This window comes from Heliangelus exortis, chromosome 4 (genome assembly GCF_036169615.1).
Source record: "Heliangelus exortis chromosome 4, bHelExo1.hap1, whole genome shotgun sequence".
Lineage (NCBI taxonomy): Eukaryota > Metazoa > Chordata > Aves > Apodiformes > Trochilidae > Heliangelus > Heliangelus exortis.
This window is the reverse complement of record NC_092425.1, coordinates 16,059,663-16,079,057: the sequence shown is the minus strand read 5'-3', so window position 1 is coordinate 16,079,057 and position 19,395 is coordinate 16,059,663. Positions and strand designations below refer to the sequence as shown.

The 19,395-nt window shown below is 36.5% G+C and overlaps 1 protein-coding gene across 2 annotated transcripts in view; it reads left to right on the top strand.

Moving 5' to 3' along the window:
* Positions 1 to 4,498, top strand: part of SH3RF1 (SH3 domain containing ring finger 1) — an 82,471-nt gene extending 77,973 nt beyond the window's left edge. For both annotated transcript variants that reach the window (XM_071743143.1, XM_071743144.1), the window contains exon 12: positions 1,826 to 4,498. In XM_071743143.1, coding sequence (XP_071599244.1) covers positions 1,826 to 1,994 — 169 coding nt within the window. In that variant the 3' untranslated portion in view covers positions 1,995 to 4,498. The remainder of the gene's footprint in view (positions 1 to 1,825) is intronic.
* The last annotated feature ends 14,897 nt before the right edge of the window (positions 4,499 to 19,395 follow it).

Below are 19,395 nucleotides of genomic sequence, written 5' to 3'. Positions count from 1 at the left end.
ACAGGCTACAATCCCAGGAAAAGAAACAGTACTCTTTCTATTCTGACTCTGTTTTTGCAGTGTCCAGAGAAGGGCAATAAAGCTCATGAAGGGCCTGGAGCACAAGCCCTGTGAGGAGTGGCTGAGGGAGCTGGGGGTGTTTAGTCTGGAGAAGAGGAGGTGAGAGGAGACCTTAGAGCTCTCTAACTCAAGGGAGGTTGGAACGAGGAGGTAAACAGCCTCTTCTTCTCAGTAAAATGTGATAGGACCAGAGGGAATGGATGGAAGCTGTGCCAGGGCAGGTTTAGGCTGGATGTTAGGAAATATTTTTTCACTGCCCGGGACAGTGTTGGAGTCACTATCCCTGGATGGTGTACTGAGAGGGTTATCAGGCATTGGAATGGCCTGCCCAGACATTTAAAAGGCATTTGGACCTGGTCCTTAAGGACATGGTTTAGTAGTTGACTCTGGTGTTAGTCAAAGGTTGGACTGGATGATCATGGAGGTATCTTCCAACCTAAATGTTTAGCGTGTGTAATTATTAGTGTTCAATCCTAATACAATTTGCTACACATGGGTTTCCCAAGAGACTTCATTATCCACACAGTCCTGCTACTTTTTTCTCAATATTGAAACTATATGGATAGATGTAATTTTTATATTTTAAGCAAATGTATATGTTATATTTTATATATATGCAAATAATATCTTTGCTTGTTTCAGTATTACAGAATTAACTTGCAAGCTAATAAAATGGTACTGTTACACATGTGTTGAGCTATAGTTGGTATTCCATCCTTTACTAGAATTACGCTGTTGTTTTGTTTTCATCAGATTGCTAATCTATTTTAGTCTATTAAGATAATAAAATAATGTAGAATTATTAAGATAATTATTATCTTGACCTATTAAGTAATATGCAGGCTTTATGAATGCAGTGTTTTCTGTTTTTAACTGGAAATCAGCTTTTGTCTAGCAGATCTAATACTGCATGCAAGGCTTTTCACCTTAGAAGCTTCTGAACTTTACAGTCAGCCATGGATTCTTTGATTTCACTATGCAGACATTATTAGTTGTGTAACTAGGAACTGAATCAAGAAAACTTAATCAAGAAGTTGACATGACTGTCTACAGAGCTGTAGCACTGTAATTTTAGGTTGATTTGAACTCTAACCATGGTAGAAGAGACTGAGTGGTAGTATACACATTTAAAAACAGAGATAGAAGAGTGTAGCTTCTTTTTAATGTGCATATATTTGAAAAGTGACACTAAAAAACTGAAAAAATCTACTTCTTTTTAAATCAGGTGCTAATGAAAATTTTTTTAATTGAACACTTAAAAAAATGTTTCTTTTTAGTATGATACTGCACAAATTGGGCAACTGTGTCCAAATAAGACAGCATACATTCTATCCTGAAAAGCTTCTAAAATAAAAAGATTGTTTAAAACAGAAGTGTGAATAAATTTGTTCTGTAAGTTGCTTCCTTTGTTCTGTGCATTCCCTGGGATAATGTTATATTAAACACACAGTTTTAAAATTTTGCCAATTACTGCGAATGCTTCAATTATTGCTGAGTCATGCTAACTGGAAGAGTCTCCAAAGTTATGTTAAAAAATACCTTTACAACTTTCTCCTGGTATTTAACTGTTGTGTGTATTTTTACAGAATGTTGGTGGAACAAACTTGATAGAAGATGCATACATTTGAAGTTCATTGATTTGCTATTGTTATTTTCTGTTCAAGATGTACTTAACTGTTTAAAGCTTTTTTTTTTTTTTTAAAAAAAAAAAAAAAAGACAACCTAAATGAAAGGTTTGTTTTGTTTTTTTTTTCTAATTACACAGGTACAGGGTTGTGGTATCCTATCCTCCTCAGAGTGAAGCAGAACTTGAACTTAAGGAAGGTGACATTGTTTTTGTACACAAAAAACGTGAGGATGGCTGGTTCAAAGGCACTCTGCAACGAAATGGAAAAACTGGCCTTTTCCCTGGCAGCTTTGTAGAGAACATTTGAGAAGATGCATTGCAAAAGCTTCAAATCATACTGTACTTTAAAATAGCACAAATATTTTACCAGAAAAAAGCACAGTCATTAATTATTTTCAAATGACTGTAATGTAAACAAAATCTACATATTTCTACAGTGTCTATAGCACAATTACACCAGCAAACAAAGAAGATGAAGACATCTGCTGGTTTTATTACTTTGGATTCTTAAGTGTGATGTGTGCCTTGTACTGTCTGATTTATTTTATAGAGGAACTTTTTTTTCCCCAAGTATGTTACATAAATGATCAATTGTTTACAAGGCTGTAACTAATTTATTCTTGTTTTTTTAAACTTGAATTTTGTGTAATAGCTAAAATCCTTGTGACTATGATTTTAACAAATTATTAATTTATGAAAGAATAGCTAAGGGGAAGCTGGATTCTCTCCTTATGAGCAAGCAATTATATCTGAGAAAGAGCCTCCCGTTTATCCTCTGGACATTTTTCCCCTACTGTGTCTGACAGTGGAGTTAAGTCTCTGTTTTATGAGTTAATGTTGAGTGGTAGTGATGTGGCGTCAAATAGAATTTGCCAAGTGGGGAAAAAAAACGTGTATTTTGTTCTTTGGACGGAGTAGAAAAAAAAAAAAAAAGTCAGTGATGTTCTTGAGTCTAGTTCTACTTCATAAATCACCCAAGTAGAGTAATGTTTCCAGGAGGCAAAGATGCATGTGGACAACTGAAAAAAAATTCAACCATATGAAGGTTAGGATCATCTCAATGTTAGGAAGGACAAAATTAGGAGTACCAATAAGAAATTCTCTGTACCTTCTGTTTCTGTAATAACTTGGCTATTTGAACAAAGCCTAGCTTTGTGTATTTGGCCAGTTCTTTGGGCATTTAGCACTCAGGATCCAACAAGATTGGAAAGAATGTTGAAGCCCAACACTTAGAATGCTTATATCTTGAAAAACATCTGTTTGATCAGATTGAATATAAATATAAAAATAAAATTATAAGTTGTACTTAATGTCTAAAAATGCCTAAGAAGTGTAATTTGCTGTTTTCTTCTCAAACTGATCTGCATGGCCAAGAGATGTTTTAAAATGTCTGAGTAGCAGTGGTGGTTAGTGATGCACTTGTGTTAAAGTAAAAGGCTGTATGAAACACTGTGAAAACTTTATTAACTTCTTAACCATTGCTACTCTGGTATGTTCTGACCTTTTCTTTGTCTTGCATGTGTTACTCAGTTCGTGCAGTAGTATAACTGTGCATGGTTGTCATTTTCCATTCCAGTTTCTTATTGCTGGGTTATTTTGTTCTGAAAGTTTCCCAGAAGCCACTTGACCAAAACTAGTGAGCAACTCGCCTTCAAACAGAGAAGGTGTCCAGTGTTTGAATCATTACTGAAATATTTTTATGTCCTTGCAGCTGATGGATATGAAGAATGCAGCCTGCAAGAAAACTGTTGTACTCTTTCAGGATTTTGTTAGGGATTTGACACTGGTGAATCCACACACTTCTCAGCTGAACTCATTTTGGGTTTTATTTTCTTGTTTGGTTATAGCAGTTTATTGGTGATTTTTTTTGCAAGACACTGAGCACTGTCATCTCCATTTAAATCTGATGTAATTTGGCTGTTACTCAGCACTTTACAAAGGAAACCACTACTGTGATTGAGTGTCACATATTACACAGTGATGAAAAGTACATACTGATGTGTTAAATCCTTATTTCTGTTTGAAATTACATTGAAAATTATCTAATGCTAATGATGAGGATTTCTTGCAATATCAGGTAGTATCATGATGGTCTTAAAAATAAGAGAAAAAATATATAAATATATGTAGTTGGATATGACAGCATTCCCAAATTAACCATCTCTCTGAAACACTGTATGATTAGTTTTTGCATTTTAAAATATTTTTAAATAGTTTACTTGAATATTCATGTAATATATAAAAGTTTTGTGAAATGAATTTTAGTTAGAAGCTGATACCAGCTTTTGTCATAAATTGGCACTACTGTGTCATAATATTCTTATTTTGGAAAATTTAGTGCATTTTATATTAAAGACTACTAAAGTTTAATTTTTTTCTATCTCTACTCTCCATATTTTAAACTAAGTGACTAAGGTACCTTTGTTAATAGAATTTAATTGTGTAAAGTCAGTTTAAAAAACAGCTGTTAATTCAGTAGTTCTTTTAGATGAAATAAATTTTTAATTCATTTTTTTTAACATTAAGTATATGTTTGTAAAAAGGACTTACTACATAGCAGTGCAACAATGACAAAAATGCAGCTCATTTTGCCGTTTTTATAATGTGTTAGGGGTTATTTTTTGGTTTTGGCTTGGGATTAATTCAGTGTAGAAACACACAAACCCTGTGCATTTGCTTTGTGTAATACCATAAAAGATTTTGTAAGGTATTTTATATCTGTTTTAAGTCCAGTGAATGTTAAGTGTTTGATTTACTATGTTAAACTTCCAATCTTAATAAATATTTTCTTAGCAAACAGATAAATCAAAATGTGTATACAAACATGAAACATAAATTACTTGTAAAGGATTTGACAATAAAATTACCAGAACATAACTTCAGAATTTATAGGAGGACATTTCTGATCATAGAGAAAAAAGTGTTCAGATTCCAGAATCTTAGAAATTTGGAATGATGCATATAATGCAGGAGTTATGGAGAGAACTAAGGATCTGACTGATGTTTGCTGTCATTTTATTTCTCCAAAGAACTTCAGAAGCAGTAGCTAACTTCCATCTCAGTCTGACCAAGACTGAGTAGATTGGTCTTATCAACAGCATATCAGGTGCATGGTAGTTACAAAGTGCTTTCCCTAAAGGAAGAGGTGTCTAACATAGTGGTTCTGCTGTGTGTATATTGAGAGTTTGTCCCGAGCCCTGAGGATGCAGCATCTCCCCAAACTTTCACTGATGGCAAAAGTGTTTGGTGGTAAAAGATTTACTTACCCAGAAGTTTGCTGTGCCCAGCACCAAGACAGTGACTGCCTCAGTAGGAGATCTTCTTAATTTGAATCAAGTTACATGTCTACTATATGCGTGTGGCTGCTGGGCAGAATGGTAGAAAGTTAATCCTAAAAATGTTTGCAAAAATGTTTGGGCTCTGTAAATGTTTCAGCTACTGTGGGAGACTCCTTGGTAATTAAGACTGACCAGTGCCTAGAGTATTCTAGCTGTGAGTGACAAAGGGACTTGGTAATCCCTGCCTGCTGTAATGAAGGAGCATCTTGTATAACTTTCCGTAATTAAAGGAGGGGGAGGTCAGCATGATTTGTAGAAATGAAGAATAGAGAATATAGAAAAACAGCTTTGTTTTTCAGAATCATGGTCTGATATTTGCGCATACGTAGGAAAAAAGTAGGCATGAAACGTCATGGCTGTGCAGTAGAAGATAATTTCTTTGGGTTGGGTTTTTTTCAGTATTGTAGTTATTAGGTAATTCTAGTATGTGTTTAACATCTAGCCTGACATAGATGCCTTAAATCCTGTTCACCTGGACTTTATTACTGCTGCAATGGCAATTACAGTAGTTTTGTACAGGCTTAGAAACATGGTTTATGAGCATTCTGGCTTTTTTTCACAGGGCTGGCAAAATGTTTCAGCTGGCTTGTTGTTTCCTATTGCTTTAAGCAAATGTGTTTTAAAATGTACATTGACCTTAATGAAACACAAGAATCCACTTATATAGTTAAAAAGATATGTGTCTGGCATCACTAGAACTCCTGCAGTAAAGTCTTTTATAATTGTGCACAATAAATAGCAATGGCTCTGGTTTCTGTAGAACATGCCAATGCACCCATCTTCTTTGGATTTTTGTCACAAATCTGCAATACGTTTACTTCTCAGATCACTCTTAGGTCCTCTTTCCCTGCACTTTGATAAATGGCTAATGGTAGATCTTACAGCACATTTGAAGTTTAAGTTGAGCAAAAGCAGTGTCATAATTCTTTTGAATGACTTAATCATTCATAAGCTGGCATACCTGAAATATTTTTGATATAAAAACAGAAGAGATTAGAATAGTGATACTGAATGGTGAGGACATGGACAATAAATGTGCAGAAAAAATGAGAGAAAAGGATTTGGAAGATGTTTATGGGACTTGAATGTTAGCTAACTTATTTGTGATCTTACCTTATTTACCAGAGTCAAGCTCTGGAAAGGACTGAAGAGGAACTTAGGTGTCTTAAGACTGAAATTGCAGCCCTCAGCTTTTACCTTGCCTCGTAACCTTGTATTTGTTTGCTGCTTGTGTCTAGAATTAATTGCTCTATTAGTAGGCCCAAGCTGCATCATTGTTCTCATGTCAAAACACATCTGAAATCCAAAACCAGGCATCTCTATTCCTGAATTATCTGAAAGGCTTGATATGATAGGAGAATATATGTATCACAGCGAATACTGAATGAAATAAAAAGCATTACAGGAGTTTCAGGTTTGCACTAATAAACAGATGTAGTGTCCACTTTTTACATAGTCTCTGTAGTAATAATAATACTAGAGGGCTTTCCTGGAAAATGGTATGGATGCAATCCGTTCTCCTTCCACTCTGTTAACCAGGTTGCTCTTGCCTTCTAGAAGCCAAACTTGTTGAGAGCCTTGAAGTTAGCAGCTGCTACTGAAAACCTGAAGTCTCCCCTTTTTGGTCTGCAATTTCCTTATTTGACAAACTGATTGTCCTGTTTACGCAAGGTACGTGATGTAAACCTTGCTGCTTCCATGTTTCAAAGTAAAGGCTGATAGGTTTTTGTGTATTTCCAAATGCATTCGAATTGATTAGACCTGCCTCAAAATACAAACAACAGCTGAAATATCTAAACCCTTCCCCTAAGGAAATCTTGTAGAGTCTGATTTCTGTGTGTGAGAGACTTAGCTGATTTATTTAAAAAACTGAAGAGCACTTTGATCAGAATCAGCCCAATAGGAGGTGCAAAATAATTAATTCACTACCTGCCATTGCAATGTGCAAAAAACATTCAAAATGTAACATAATGAGCATTCCATGCATTCCTATCAAATCACAGTGGTTACATGCAATATAGTATTAGTAGATGTCAGAAATTACTGTTTATCCATTCCTCCTACTGTACTCTCCTGTCAGCTGTATTATTTTGCTGAAAAGAGAAGTGGCAAAATCATTTCTTAACTTCTCTGCTGTTGATGCTCAGTCAAGACAATTTAAACACAGTAAGGTAAGCCCCAGCTTTCAATCACAGTTATACCTAGCCTGTAAAAATTAGTCTTGGCAAATGTAAATGAACAGCACTTGCCTGCACACTGCAGCCATTTCTAGTGCCTATATTATGGTTCTGTATGCGGCAGGCGGAACTCAAAGGCCTTCTGATGTTTGCATCTAGTAGTCATTTAGACCAAAACCAATTCACTAGCTACATTCTAATTTTGGAGCGGTGGGAACAGCCTGTACAGGAGTGAGGAAAGTGGAAATTTGGCTAGCATAGCAAGAAAAAATACACTTTAACTAGGAAGGCAAAAAGAAAAATGTCAGGATTTAAAAATATCTGTACAAGTGTTTTCTTGTCCCAGCTATCTTAGATGGAACCCCATTCTACAAAGCAAATGGGCTTTGATTTCCCATTACCCTTCTTGGCAGAAAGGAAGGCAACATAAGCCTCAAAATATCCAGATTCTTTGGCATTAGAACACATGGTTGGACTCTCAATTACTGCAAATCAGTGCTACTTCATTGATTTCATTAAACTTTGCTGGCAAAAACTGAATATGCCCCCTGCTGTTAAATAGTGAAAGAAAAAATCTGCCCCCGGGGAATGAATATTTCTGACAGAAACTGAGCTGGATTATTTTCATACTTGGAAAATACAGAGCTGTTTGGTCTGTGCTATCCTTTTCTCAAAAAATGTTTGTCCCCACTGGTAGGGTTAGGGCCCTAAAGATCATCAAAGATGATGCTGTCTAGCTGCACTGTAAAGCATGTGAGACTTTGGAATCAAACCTATAAATTTTCAGATCCACAACTGCATAATAGAGTTTGGTTTCCTAACAGCTGCTAGCCCCAGAATCTTTTGTGGTTAGTTGTTGCTGTATTTTCTCATGGTCTATCTGTGGATGCTTGGGAGAGAAGATGAGTCAGCAGTAGAATTACTTTTAAGTGGTCATTGACTTTGTTCTACACAACAAGGGATGTGCCCTAGGTCAAATTTCTTATTTCAGCTGGTTGAACTTCTCAATAAGCTGAAGAATGCTAGCTCTGAAAAGTTTACAGTTCAAAGACTTTCTCTGGTGCTCTTTGGTAGGTAATTTGAGTGTGTCTTTTCAATACACACAGATAAGGAAAATCTGCTTATTTTTTGCTCCCTTTTAAAGGTTTACTCAATGTCTGTCCAGTTTCTAAATTTATAATACACGAATAATTGTTTTAGCCTGCCTATCACTGAGATTCTTTGCATTCTGAAATATAAGATCTCTGATACACGATACAGCTTTCTTACAAGGATGACATGAAGTAACTTTAAAATAACCGGACTTTGCAAAGATCAACTTCTTCATGGAAGATAAGAACACATGCAAAGAGATAAATGTTTTAAAAACTTTAACAAAATGGGTACTTGCCCTGCCTAGGCATTTAGTATTCTTGATTACTTCCGACTAATGCATATTCCTTAATACTGAAATTGTGATTTCTGCCACATGCTACTAGACATAATTCTCAGAAAACTGGAATGTTTCGGTTGAGAATGTCCCCAGTAAGTAGGAAAAGGAGAGAAAGAATATGACCTTTGAACTCTGTCTGAAGAACCAAACCAGTTCAGGACCAGCTTCAGTGGTCCAATTGTGCATGCCACAATTAGTAATGATATTTGGAGGTCTGCTACAGCTACACTTAAGAAGATGGAAGACAATATTTCTCATTTGTTTTTTCTTTCCTATAATACTCCTTAGTAAGGAAGGTGTCAAATGCAGATAAAATTTGGCCAGAACTGCAAAACACAACAGTGCTCTTGTAATGTGGTTTCTCTGATTTGGGAGCTAATGAACATTTGGATGATGCAAGAAAAATTTAATACTAAAATATAAAATTCTGTGAGTAACACTCCTCAACTGTTCTCCACAGCACAGGATCAACCAGGCTTGAACATCAGTTTTTTAGTCTGGGAAAGCTGCTGCAGTTCTCTTAGCAAAGGCTGACATGCCAGCAGTGAATGTGCCAGTAGGGAATGGGTGGGAGGAGAAATAGCCATGTAATTAAAGTGATCATAGAAACATTGTCTGGTCCAACCACAGTTACTTCTGGTTTTTGACACTAATCTATCCCTTAGGAAATTACGCTAATGCTTCTCTCCCACACTAGGTCAGTGAGGTTGGTTACTGGATGTGACCAAACATTTTGATGTCTGGGAGATGAAGACCACAACAGAATTTGTTACACATCTCTGGGGCTTCTGTGATGATAGCTACGTGACCAGAGCCCCCACATGTGCACTGATGGCAGGAACTGCTGTTGGAGCTGCACAACAGCCTCAGAATGCTAAAGCAAGCTGTGAAGAGCTGGTTTGGAAAAAAATTTTCAAACCTGTACTTCTGAATTTTCTGAACTCTATCCTCAGATAATGCTAGCAAAGTCTGGAACTCTTTTCCACTGGCTAATGGGTGTCTGTAGAGATATCTGCATATATTTGCATTATTTCTTTTACAATCTTGTCAAAAGCAATATTTTTAAGAACACAATACTTTTTAAATGGAAAAATAGCAGATTCTGGTTGACTTCTGGTTAATGTGTTTTTATTAAAAGCTTATTTGTATCTGGCACTGGAGAAGATAAGAAAAGAAAGTCCATGTTCTTATAACTAAAAGCAGTACTGACCAGTCTACAATAGCTTATCATGGGCTTATGATAGCTTTCTGCTATATTTAGTAACACGACAGAATGTCTTTGGAAGAGATAGCAGGTCCCTAAGTCATGAATGTAATGTCTTGCTTATAATTTTAAATTACTTTGTTATAGCTAGAACTAGCATGTCTAGTGGCTTATTATAATGGAGACTGATATCATACCCAGACAACTGTCTTTCTCACCTGCACCATTTAACCTCCTAGGCCTCCATTTCATAAACTACTAAGTGCATTGAACTCTTACTAAGTATAAAAGCAAACAAAACAAAACAAATGTTTGTAAGCACTTCACAGAACAGGAATGGATTTAAACATGATCTTAAAGTTAAATGTGTGATGAAGGTGTTTTTCTGAGTTGTAAGGGTTTTCTCTCTGGACCATCCTGGAAATGAATTGGCTTGATTCTAGGGGAAAAAAAAGAAAGAAACCCACCAGCCAAACAACCAAACAAAAGCCAAAAAGAACCCCAAACCCAAACAACACAATGACAATTACAGATAGAAGTGATTTTATAATCTAGCATAAATAAATTAAATTGATATTTCAAAGCTGAAATTTATTTCTTGGGTGCTGTAGCACTTGGATATGAGGGGAAAATACAGCATTTTGGAGAGCACGGGTAATGTTTTCTATTTTCTAGTGTGAGATTTAATGGTCATGGTTCACTGAATTGGCCTCAGAATACTCTCTCTCCCATCTTACATTGTGCATTAGTCACCATGGCTGTGATTTGCTGTGTGCACTACAGCTGTGCTGACCTCAGTGGGAGTTTCAGGTTCTTGTGAGTTTTGCTTAATCAGGGATTTAAATTATGCCTTGGACCATGCTTAAGCAAATAATCCCAGAGCCTCTACCAGCTGGATGTTTTAAACAAGGCTGCTGACACAGAGACACTTGCAGAGGCCTTCAGTTGCTGTAACTGGGCAGCTCAGCATGCGGACCCAGACTCATTCCAAGAAATCCTGGCAATGCGGACCAAAAAATTATCTGTTTAGGAATGTCCAGTGCTAGTCATGTGGGGTCTCCATTCAATACTGCTGGAAAACCACTGATGAAAAATTTAGAGATGCAGAGTTAGAAATTAAGAGAGCAAATTCTTGTCTTTGAGGAAAGGAAATAAAACGCTAGGTGTAAAGTAGACAGTGGAGTAGTATAGTTGTAGTATATATCATCTGTAGTATAGTTGCATAGGTTTGGTTTTGGTGGCAGGAAAGCAACATCTCTGGTACCTTGGAGAACTCATTATCCAAGCTGTGAAGTACAAGCAAGTTTAATCTTACCTGGGCTGAAAATTTAAACAATTAATGTTCAAAAGTGGGACATGGGAGAGGGAAATTTTTCTCTAAAGGTGATGGGGAAAGCTCTTCACTTCAGGGTAATATGTCCAAAGGGTTGGAGGATGTGACACTTCTGCATATACTTTTCTTTCTTCCTTTGCTCTTTTTTAAAAAGGAAAGCATTCACTTTGGGGAAATGAAAAGAGTGAGGTAATTCTGATTCCACACCTTACAGGCAAACGAGAACTGGAAGTACATCAGTGAGGGGCAGCACTAATTCTGCAACTGGTAGTGGTACCAGTGCTAGATGGTGGCAGCAGGAGGGACTGCAATAATCTGACAAAATTACTGTGCCTAGGAACTGAATGACTACATACTATGAATTAAAAGTTTTATGGTGACAGGATGTGGTAAAGGTATGAAAATTAGGGCAAATGTGCAACCTGTGTTTGTGAATGTCTGCAAAAATGATGTGCCTTGCATACGATTGTGAAGAAAAAAAAAAAAAAAAAAGTACCTGTAGCATTATAATGTTTTGTCCTCCACAGAAGATACGAGGATGAATATATGCCACTGGTATTTCTGTGGCTGTAGTTGTCACTTGTGTTAATGTGGGTGTTCTTGTGAAAGAACTGAAACATGCTGTACCAGAATAAATGGATTTTATTATAGAAAACAGAGATTTAGATGGAACTGTGATCCAGGCTAGTGATATATTTGGTTTACCTATAAATTCTATTATCAACGTGTGTGTGCTTTGCATGATGCATATATATGTTACAGATAAACCTAGAAAATTCTTACTTAAAAAGCAATTATCTTTAATTTATGAGAGATGCGAACATCAATGTTGTTGTGAGAGAGCTTTAGGCAAATGGTAGAACTGGGCTTTGTTTTGCAGTTTTCGTTTATACACAGGCGTAACTCTCCCAAGTTTGGAAATACTTGAAAGTCCAATAGCATTATGTAGTACACATAATGTCCTGTGTGTTTCTTACTTTGGACAGAGGAAATGAACTACAATTTTACTTGCTAGGCTGATAAAATGCACAGAGATGGTTAGTATTAGTGACAGCTCTGATTTTTGCTGGTATAAAAATCTTAAAATGTGTGCTGCCTTTTCAGTTACCAGGAGTGGACTATTTACTATATCTTGCCCTTTATAGCATATCCATTTTTATCATCAGATGAATCCCTGCATGGCTGTCCTGCACATGCCTGCTCATTAGGACATGATGTCCAGCAAGGCCTCGTCTGGCATTCAAGTAAATTTGCTGGTACAGACAGTGCACACTAATTCTGCATACACAGATTTCCTCTTCCCTCGGGGAGCAGTCTGTCTTATCAAAAAACTAGAATGACCCTCTTGTCAGCATAACAGATTTATTAACTTGCAAGAATCTTGTTTTGAAGCCTCCTGCTGTGTTTTAACATTCCAGATGGCAAAACACAACAGCATGGTACCAAATCTATTTGTTTACAAGGCTGCACCCTTCATTGACAGACTTGTCTTTGCCATCCTAATTTCCGAGTGTGGCAGGTACAGAAGTCTTAAAAGGCTTCTCTTTAGAGCCAAATAGTAGGGTTCAGGGCCCCATTTATTGCCCAGGGTATATTTTTTTTCTTCAAATGCTTAACAAAATAGCAAGCCTAGATTAGTTAAAGCTATGAAGAATGTTGCAACTGGCTGCAGCGTTACAGCCAAAATGGGTTATAAAACATTTTGCAGAATTCTGCTGCTAAAATTAGGTATGCAGTGAGTTGAGAAAATGCAGAGGCTGGATAAGGTCAGTTGGCATAACATTACGATGTTATTTCAATGAAGAAAATTTACCCACTGTTAGCTCTCATGTTATTCAGGAAGTGGTATCCTGCTATTTACTAGATGAGGCCTTAATATTTTTCTACTTATCCCATTTGGTTATTTGTTGTTCTCTTTCCCTTTATCCCCTTAGGCTGTTTTCTGCAGGATTGCATCTTGTTCTTTTCTCTTGCATCATTGTTATCAGGCAATGGACCAATGTGTCATGAGTAGAATTGCTTAACATATATTTATCAGATCATTTATTTACATGTATTTAACAGCTTTTGAATTACATTGCCACACACAAAAAAAACCCCAAGCAAAATAAAACAAAACAAAAACCAAAAGCACACACAACCTCTGTTTATGTTAAATATTTGCTTCTTCCAGAAAATGGAAATCTAGCAGTTTTCAGTAAATAGCATAAATCTTATTTGAACAATTACAGGAAACACAGTTATTATCAAACCTGATTGTTTTGGTGTGGGGTTTTTTGTTTGGTTTTTTTTGTAGCATTTTTTGTAGCATGTTTTGTAAATTCCCCTAACCTTCCATAATCCATGTTTAAATTTCCTGTGAAAAATTAATTGATTAACTCTTTTATATACAGACCTTGCCTTTCTAAATGGGATGTAAGACCTGTGTCTGATAATTCAGGCTTTTTGCAGGTACAGTCCTCTTTCTACAGTAAGACCTAAAAGAGCTTCCACAGACAAAGACAAACTATAGAGTGTTTCCAAGGGCTATGTCAATGAGGGAAGTTGATGATGTCATTGTCAATGTTGATGCCATTATCCTCAATTAAAGATGGGAGAACTGACATTCAGAGGGGGAAAACCAAGTGTCTTGGCAAGATGTAAAAGAAAACTAGAGCATGCCCCCTGAATCTCAGTTCAAAAGGACATCCTTCCCTTGAGAAATGTAAATAGCCTCTTGCTATAGCATCTCATTCCCTTGCTGCTAGTTTGTGGGTTTTTTTCCTTTCTTCATGCAACTTGGAAAATAAACTTGGACTATAAATTCCTGGGAATAGGAACTGTCATCTGTCTTTATTCTTTGAAATGGCTGGCATTTTCTTAGTTGTGGGAAATTAAATTATTAACAAAATTCAACTACTTCATTTCCTTCTTTTGTTGTATCCTCTTTAGATACATTTTTTCCTCTTTTCTTTCTTTTTTTTTTTTTCAAGTGATGGGCATTATGTGATGTTAGCTTCCTTAAATAGTCATAGTCCAGTGGATTTAATGCACGTTTGGGAGCCAGATGGCATGCCATATTTTTTTCAAAACATTTTAAAACTCATGACAGACAACTCATGTTGATAGGAGTGCTTCACTGAGGTGTCTGCAAAGCAAATGTGTGATGTGTTACTATTAGAGCAGAATAATTGTTTATGAAAGACACCCTCAAATTGAACAATGATTTGATGAAGTAAACAGAAATTATTAATTCAGCTGTGTAAAAAGTGCACAAAATGTTACGTGCTTGTATAGGTTGCCTAAAATCATTGTAATTGGAGTGGAAATGCATAAGGGAGTGTGATGTTATGCAATGATAGTCACTGAAGTCCAGATTCAGGCAATTTCGCTGAAAAAATCTTCAGTCTGTGGGCAATATTAAGGAAAAAGCTATGGCTGCAAGAGATAAAGGTGGCTCTCCTGTAAGATGGAAAGACAGAAACATTTTCAGCTTGTATCTATTAGGAAGAGAAAAACATGAGGGGAATAACTACACAGAAGATGGAAAACACACACAAAAAAAGCAATTGATTTTATGATTCTTGTTAAGATTGGTTGGAGCTGCAGGTACAGCTTAAAAAGTCATGCCTAGTGAACCTCTTGCCACAGAGTGTCAGCCAGGAAGTGAAACCAGAAGCTATTTGCTTTTGGAAAAATTAGCAAATTTTTCTAGAAGGATCTTTCATAAACACTTGGTCTAAACTTGCACAACTTCTCTGGTTTAGTAGCTAAACTATGAAAATTAGAGGGGAAATACTAGCTTGGATCTTCTCAGAATATTCATTGTTTCAGTGAAGTAATTCTTAATCACCAGCTGTTTTTTTAAAAAAAATCAGTTGTGGGCAAATGTACTTAATTTCTACATTTTATTCATTATTTTATACATTATTAAAGGTATAGTCCCCTAAAAAACCAAAAAAAAAGCATCCTGCTCAAGCAGTGATACACTAGTCTTGTGGCTGTTGGAAGAAATTGAACGGGGAGAAGGAGAGCATGTTCCCTTATGTCAAGGAAAAAAGAACATGACATATAGAAACTGGATGGAGATGAGATGAACTCTGATAAAAGGGGGACCTTGTCCACAGAAGGCTGGGGATAATCTACCACTGCTGTGTGCAGAATGTAGTATATGCTGTATGTTTGGTATGGAAACAATTAAAAAGCCTTAGGGAAGACTTCAGCAGGTGAGGAAAAAAGCAACAAAGCATAGTTAAAATAGAGATGTGATTTTTTTTCTTGTCTGGAAAAAAAACTCAAAACATGTTCCTGTAGCACCCTACAGCTGCATCAACCTTCATCACGTGGCTTTGAATCAGGCTTTTGCTATTTGTGATAAATATTTGTCTTTTCTATAAAGTAAATAAGTGTAAGTATATATATATATATTATATATATATATATATGTATATAAATAACACAGTTCCCTTCTGGAGTTTAGGGGACAGTAGCTTGTGCCATACTGGCTTTCTGTATGCCAGACTATTAACAGCCTGTGGTCTGGCATGAGTGGTTACCAGATTTCTTATGGGAGCTAGAAAAATGTTTGGCTTCTGGTAGAGTCCCATCATAAACTGTGATCTTGAAAAATTAAAACCTACAAGGAAGGATCTAAATCACCTGTTGAAATAAGGTATGCATGGAATATCAGCTGTTACCTGATATGACATAGCCTGGTATGAGCAATAGTTAATTCTTTCCAAGGATGCTAATCGCTTCTGATAATCTTTGAAGGAAATTACTTACTGTGATAGATAAATTTAAAAATGGTGAAAGCAATAATATAAAAATACCTCTTCTCATCTTTAATAACATACTTCCTACCTCAGTAAGTCAGATGATTGGTAATATGATGATTTACTACCTTGTTAGAAGGACATACAACAGTGTCGGCTTCTGGATGTCACAAGGAGACACAGCCTTCAGCTGCTCAGTTAAGTTCATGAGTAAGATGAAATGACAACAAAGTATTTCTGCAAGGAGAGGAGATATAAAACTAGATTTATTTAGGACAATCTTATAGACCAAGTTGAATGCTGGGAATCAAGCTCCTTGAAAACTCTCCAAGTATTACTCTATGTGTTTCAGGCTGAAAAATGGGTAACAGCTATAAAGAATATTGTTTTGGATGTTTTCTATAATACTGGTGAAGATAAAGGAGGTGAGCAGTCTATTGTTGCTGTCAGAGTTGCTATTTATTATGCACTGTGTTCAAAATCATTACTGGCAAATCATCAGCTGAAGTTTTGCCAGTGTAAGTCCTCATGTTTAGGATCACAGCTATTTGCATTTATGGGGGAATGACCACACGGTCCCGTGACTTGCTGCTTTTTGTCAGTAGGTAGATGTGCTACATTAAGTTGGTATTCCTGTACTCACTAAATCTGTGCTTCATTAGGGCTGACCTTGCAGACATTTTCATGGTCACATAATGAACGTATGCTGAAATAGGTGAGGCTATAATAATGGTTTAATGCTTGTGGATATACCTTCAGTTTCCTGCTTCAAACAGCTTTTGGTTTATTCATACGTGTTAGGAATTTCAAAGTGAATATTAGGACGAATCATAGAAGTATTTAACTTCCACCTGTCTCAGGTCTGCTATTTCCTAGGGGCTAGTAAGTGTTTATAAAACAAAGACTTTACTTGTAAAAGTTTCTAGAACTTCTCATGAGAAGGGAGGTGAAGGACCAGCTCATATTGATGATACATTTGCTGATAGATACTCCTCAAAAATACTTTCTTTTCATCAGCAGTTGTATTAGTTTCCAAGCAGATAAATTAATTCTTGACATGATTCACTATGTATTTTATTTTGTGGCTTATAAAAATATGGCCTTTACCTATTTTTAAGTGCTGTTCCTGAGACTATGTATTTTCTCTATTGAGTATATTTGATGCAATTAAAAGTAAATTGTCTCTAAGAGAAGAGGAGATTTAATTCAGTCATTACTGGTCAAACAGTCCTGCAAAACTCTTGGATGTCATTGTACCAGACTTCTAGTGGATACTCCTACTGTGCACAAAATATGCAATATACAAAAAATAGCTTTTCTATACAAAATTATCTGTGGTGACTGCTGGGAGAGAGAGGTGTCCTCTTGTTGGGCTGTCAGTTTTGCTTGGTTTACCTTGCTGGGAGATGCTGACTGCTCCATGAAATGTTCTTTGCAGTTTTGAAAAGCCGTCTGACTAAAAGGTGCTGTACAGAGAGCGGTGAATTTACTCCCTGGGTGGCTGGGCTGCTTATTTCCTCCTTGCTCTCAGTCCTTGCTGCCTTGGGATTCATGAGCTGAACACTGATAGACTCCATGGCAGTGCAGTCTGTAAGTGAGGAGTCAGATGTACAGAGAGAAGCAAGAGGTTTTGAGAGATCCTGAGGTCCAGTAACAGAAGTTACTGGATGCACAGTAGGAGTGGCCGGTGTCTGTGATCAGAATGGAGCGATGGACATGGCTGAGAGTGTGGGAAAGCTTCCATTTCTTGGAGATAATTTTTAAGAGGGTGTGGGCAATGGTGAGGTTGGTTTGTTTTTTCATTGTGAGAGGTACTGCATGACAGCACTAGAAATGAAGTGTTCAATTTTAATAACAGATTGAGGAGCAATAATGCAAGATTCTCTGTGTTGCCTGTGTTCTCCTGACTTCTAAATAGAGCGCAGTGACTGCTCTAACTTAAACAATGTGAAATAATACCAGTTGTTGTGGGAAAACCTGTTTAGCTAGGAGGATATGAAAATATTAGGAATTGCCAGACACTCTGATGGCTTTGTTTTGTTCTGGTTTGTTTGGGTTTTTTCTAGAGAAAACTTTTCACAAGGGTACCAGGAATAAGTTTCTTAAGAGGAAAAGATTTACTCACATAGTTATTGAAAAACTACATCCAAATTGTACTAAACCACTTCATGTTGGCATGATAGAAGTTAACTCTTACAACAGAGTAATAAATTTTGCAGAGATTTTGGATAGTCTAGAAAAATAGAACAGACTGCAGTGTCATGAAAAAAAATGACTTACCAAAACTATGGTAATTTGGTGACTTTTAAATAGCTGAACTAGTGTAGTTGGGAAAAGTTTGCCAAGTTGCAAAATACTGGGAGGAGAAAGGAGTGTTTTTCTTTCATGCAACTAGGTGGTTGGTTTTTTCCTTAGCAGTTCATTTCAGGCTTTGCATCACTTGTCTAGAATGCCAAGATATCTCTCATCAAAGAGATTTGGGAACTGAGATGTCTAACTTGTTGGCTACATCATTTATATATGTATGTGTGTGCAATATGAGTATGTATATATATATATATATATATATATATAAAATTAGTAACTAGATGTGATTTTCCCCCATGCAAATCACAAGTGCACATCTAATTAAAAGGGTAATTTAGGCTTGGCAGATACAGAAAGTATCAGCAACCTCAGTGCTAAGCTGCACAAGCAAAGTAGAAAATGATGGAAAGCCCTGATATTTGTGTTCCTCTATGGTCTTGAGGAGAGCTCACCTAGAACAAGGTACCTAGTCCAGTTATGCCCTTTTTTCCCACAGAAGGAAATACATAGGGGTGTACTGACTGAGTGACCTGCCACTCAGCTATCATTTTGCCTGGAAAGAAGGAAACTTCAATTTTTAAACTCTTCACTGCCTTAATTATGTTACAAGCCCATGATTCCTGTAACAGAAATTTGCCTTCATCATGAAGTTTGCTTAACCTAGAGAAGTAATTTTTAATTGGCAGTTGAAAAGAAAAATAGTTTCTTGAATGAACAGTTGATTTCAACAGATGCTTAATCCTCAAACTTTTACAGCTCTGGACAGTCATCATTAGGCTGTAAAGTCAAATCTTTGTGGCTCACTTAGATTTTTGGTTGTTGTTTTTATAAACTTAAGCAATGGTTATGACATTCTTGTTCAATTATGAGAAACACTAGTTAGTGACCATTTTTCCTTTAAGATGGGAAAAGGTGGGGTTTTTTAGCTGATTGTTCCAACAAGCAGGCTTTTGTTTAAAATTGGACTGACCAATATGTGCAGCCGGTTCTTCAGGTGCTTTATCTCAGGCCTTCCACAAAAAACGTATAATGTGGTAGATGTGCTTTCACAAGCAGTATAGGAAACAGTATGAAAATGCTACTGGACATTTGAGCAGTGTGACTCCTTCATGTGTTACTCTTGGCAGAAATTTGCCCAGAGATTTGTGCACCAGTGTGGTTAA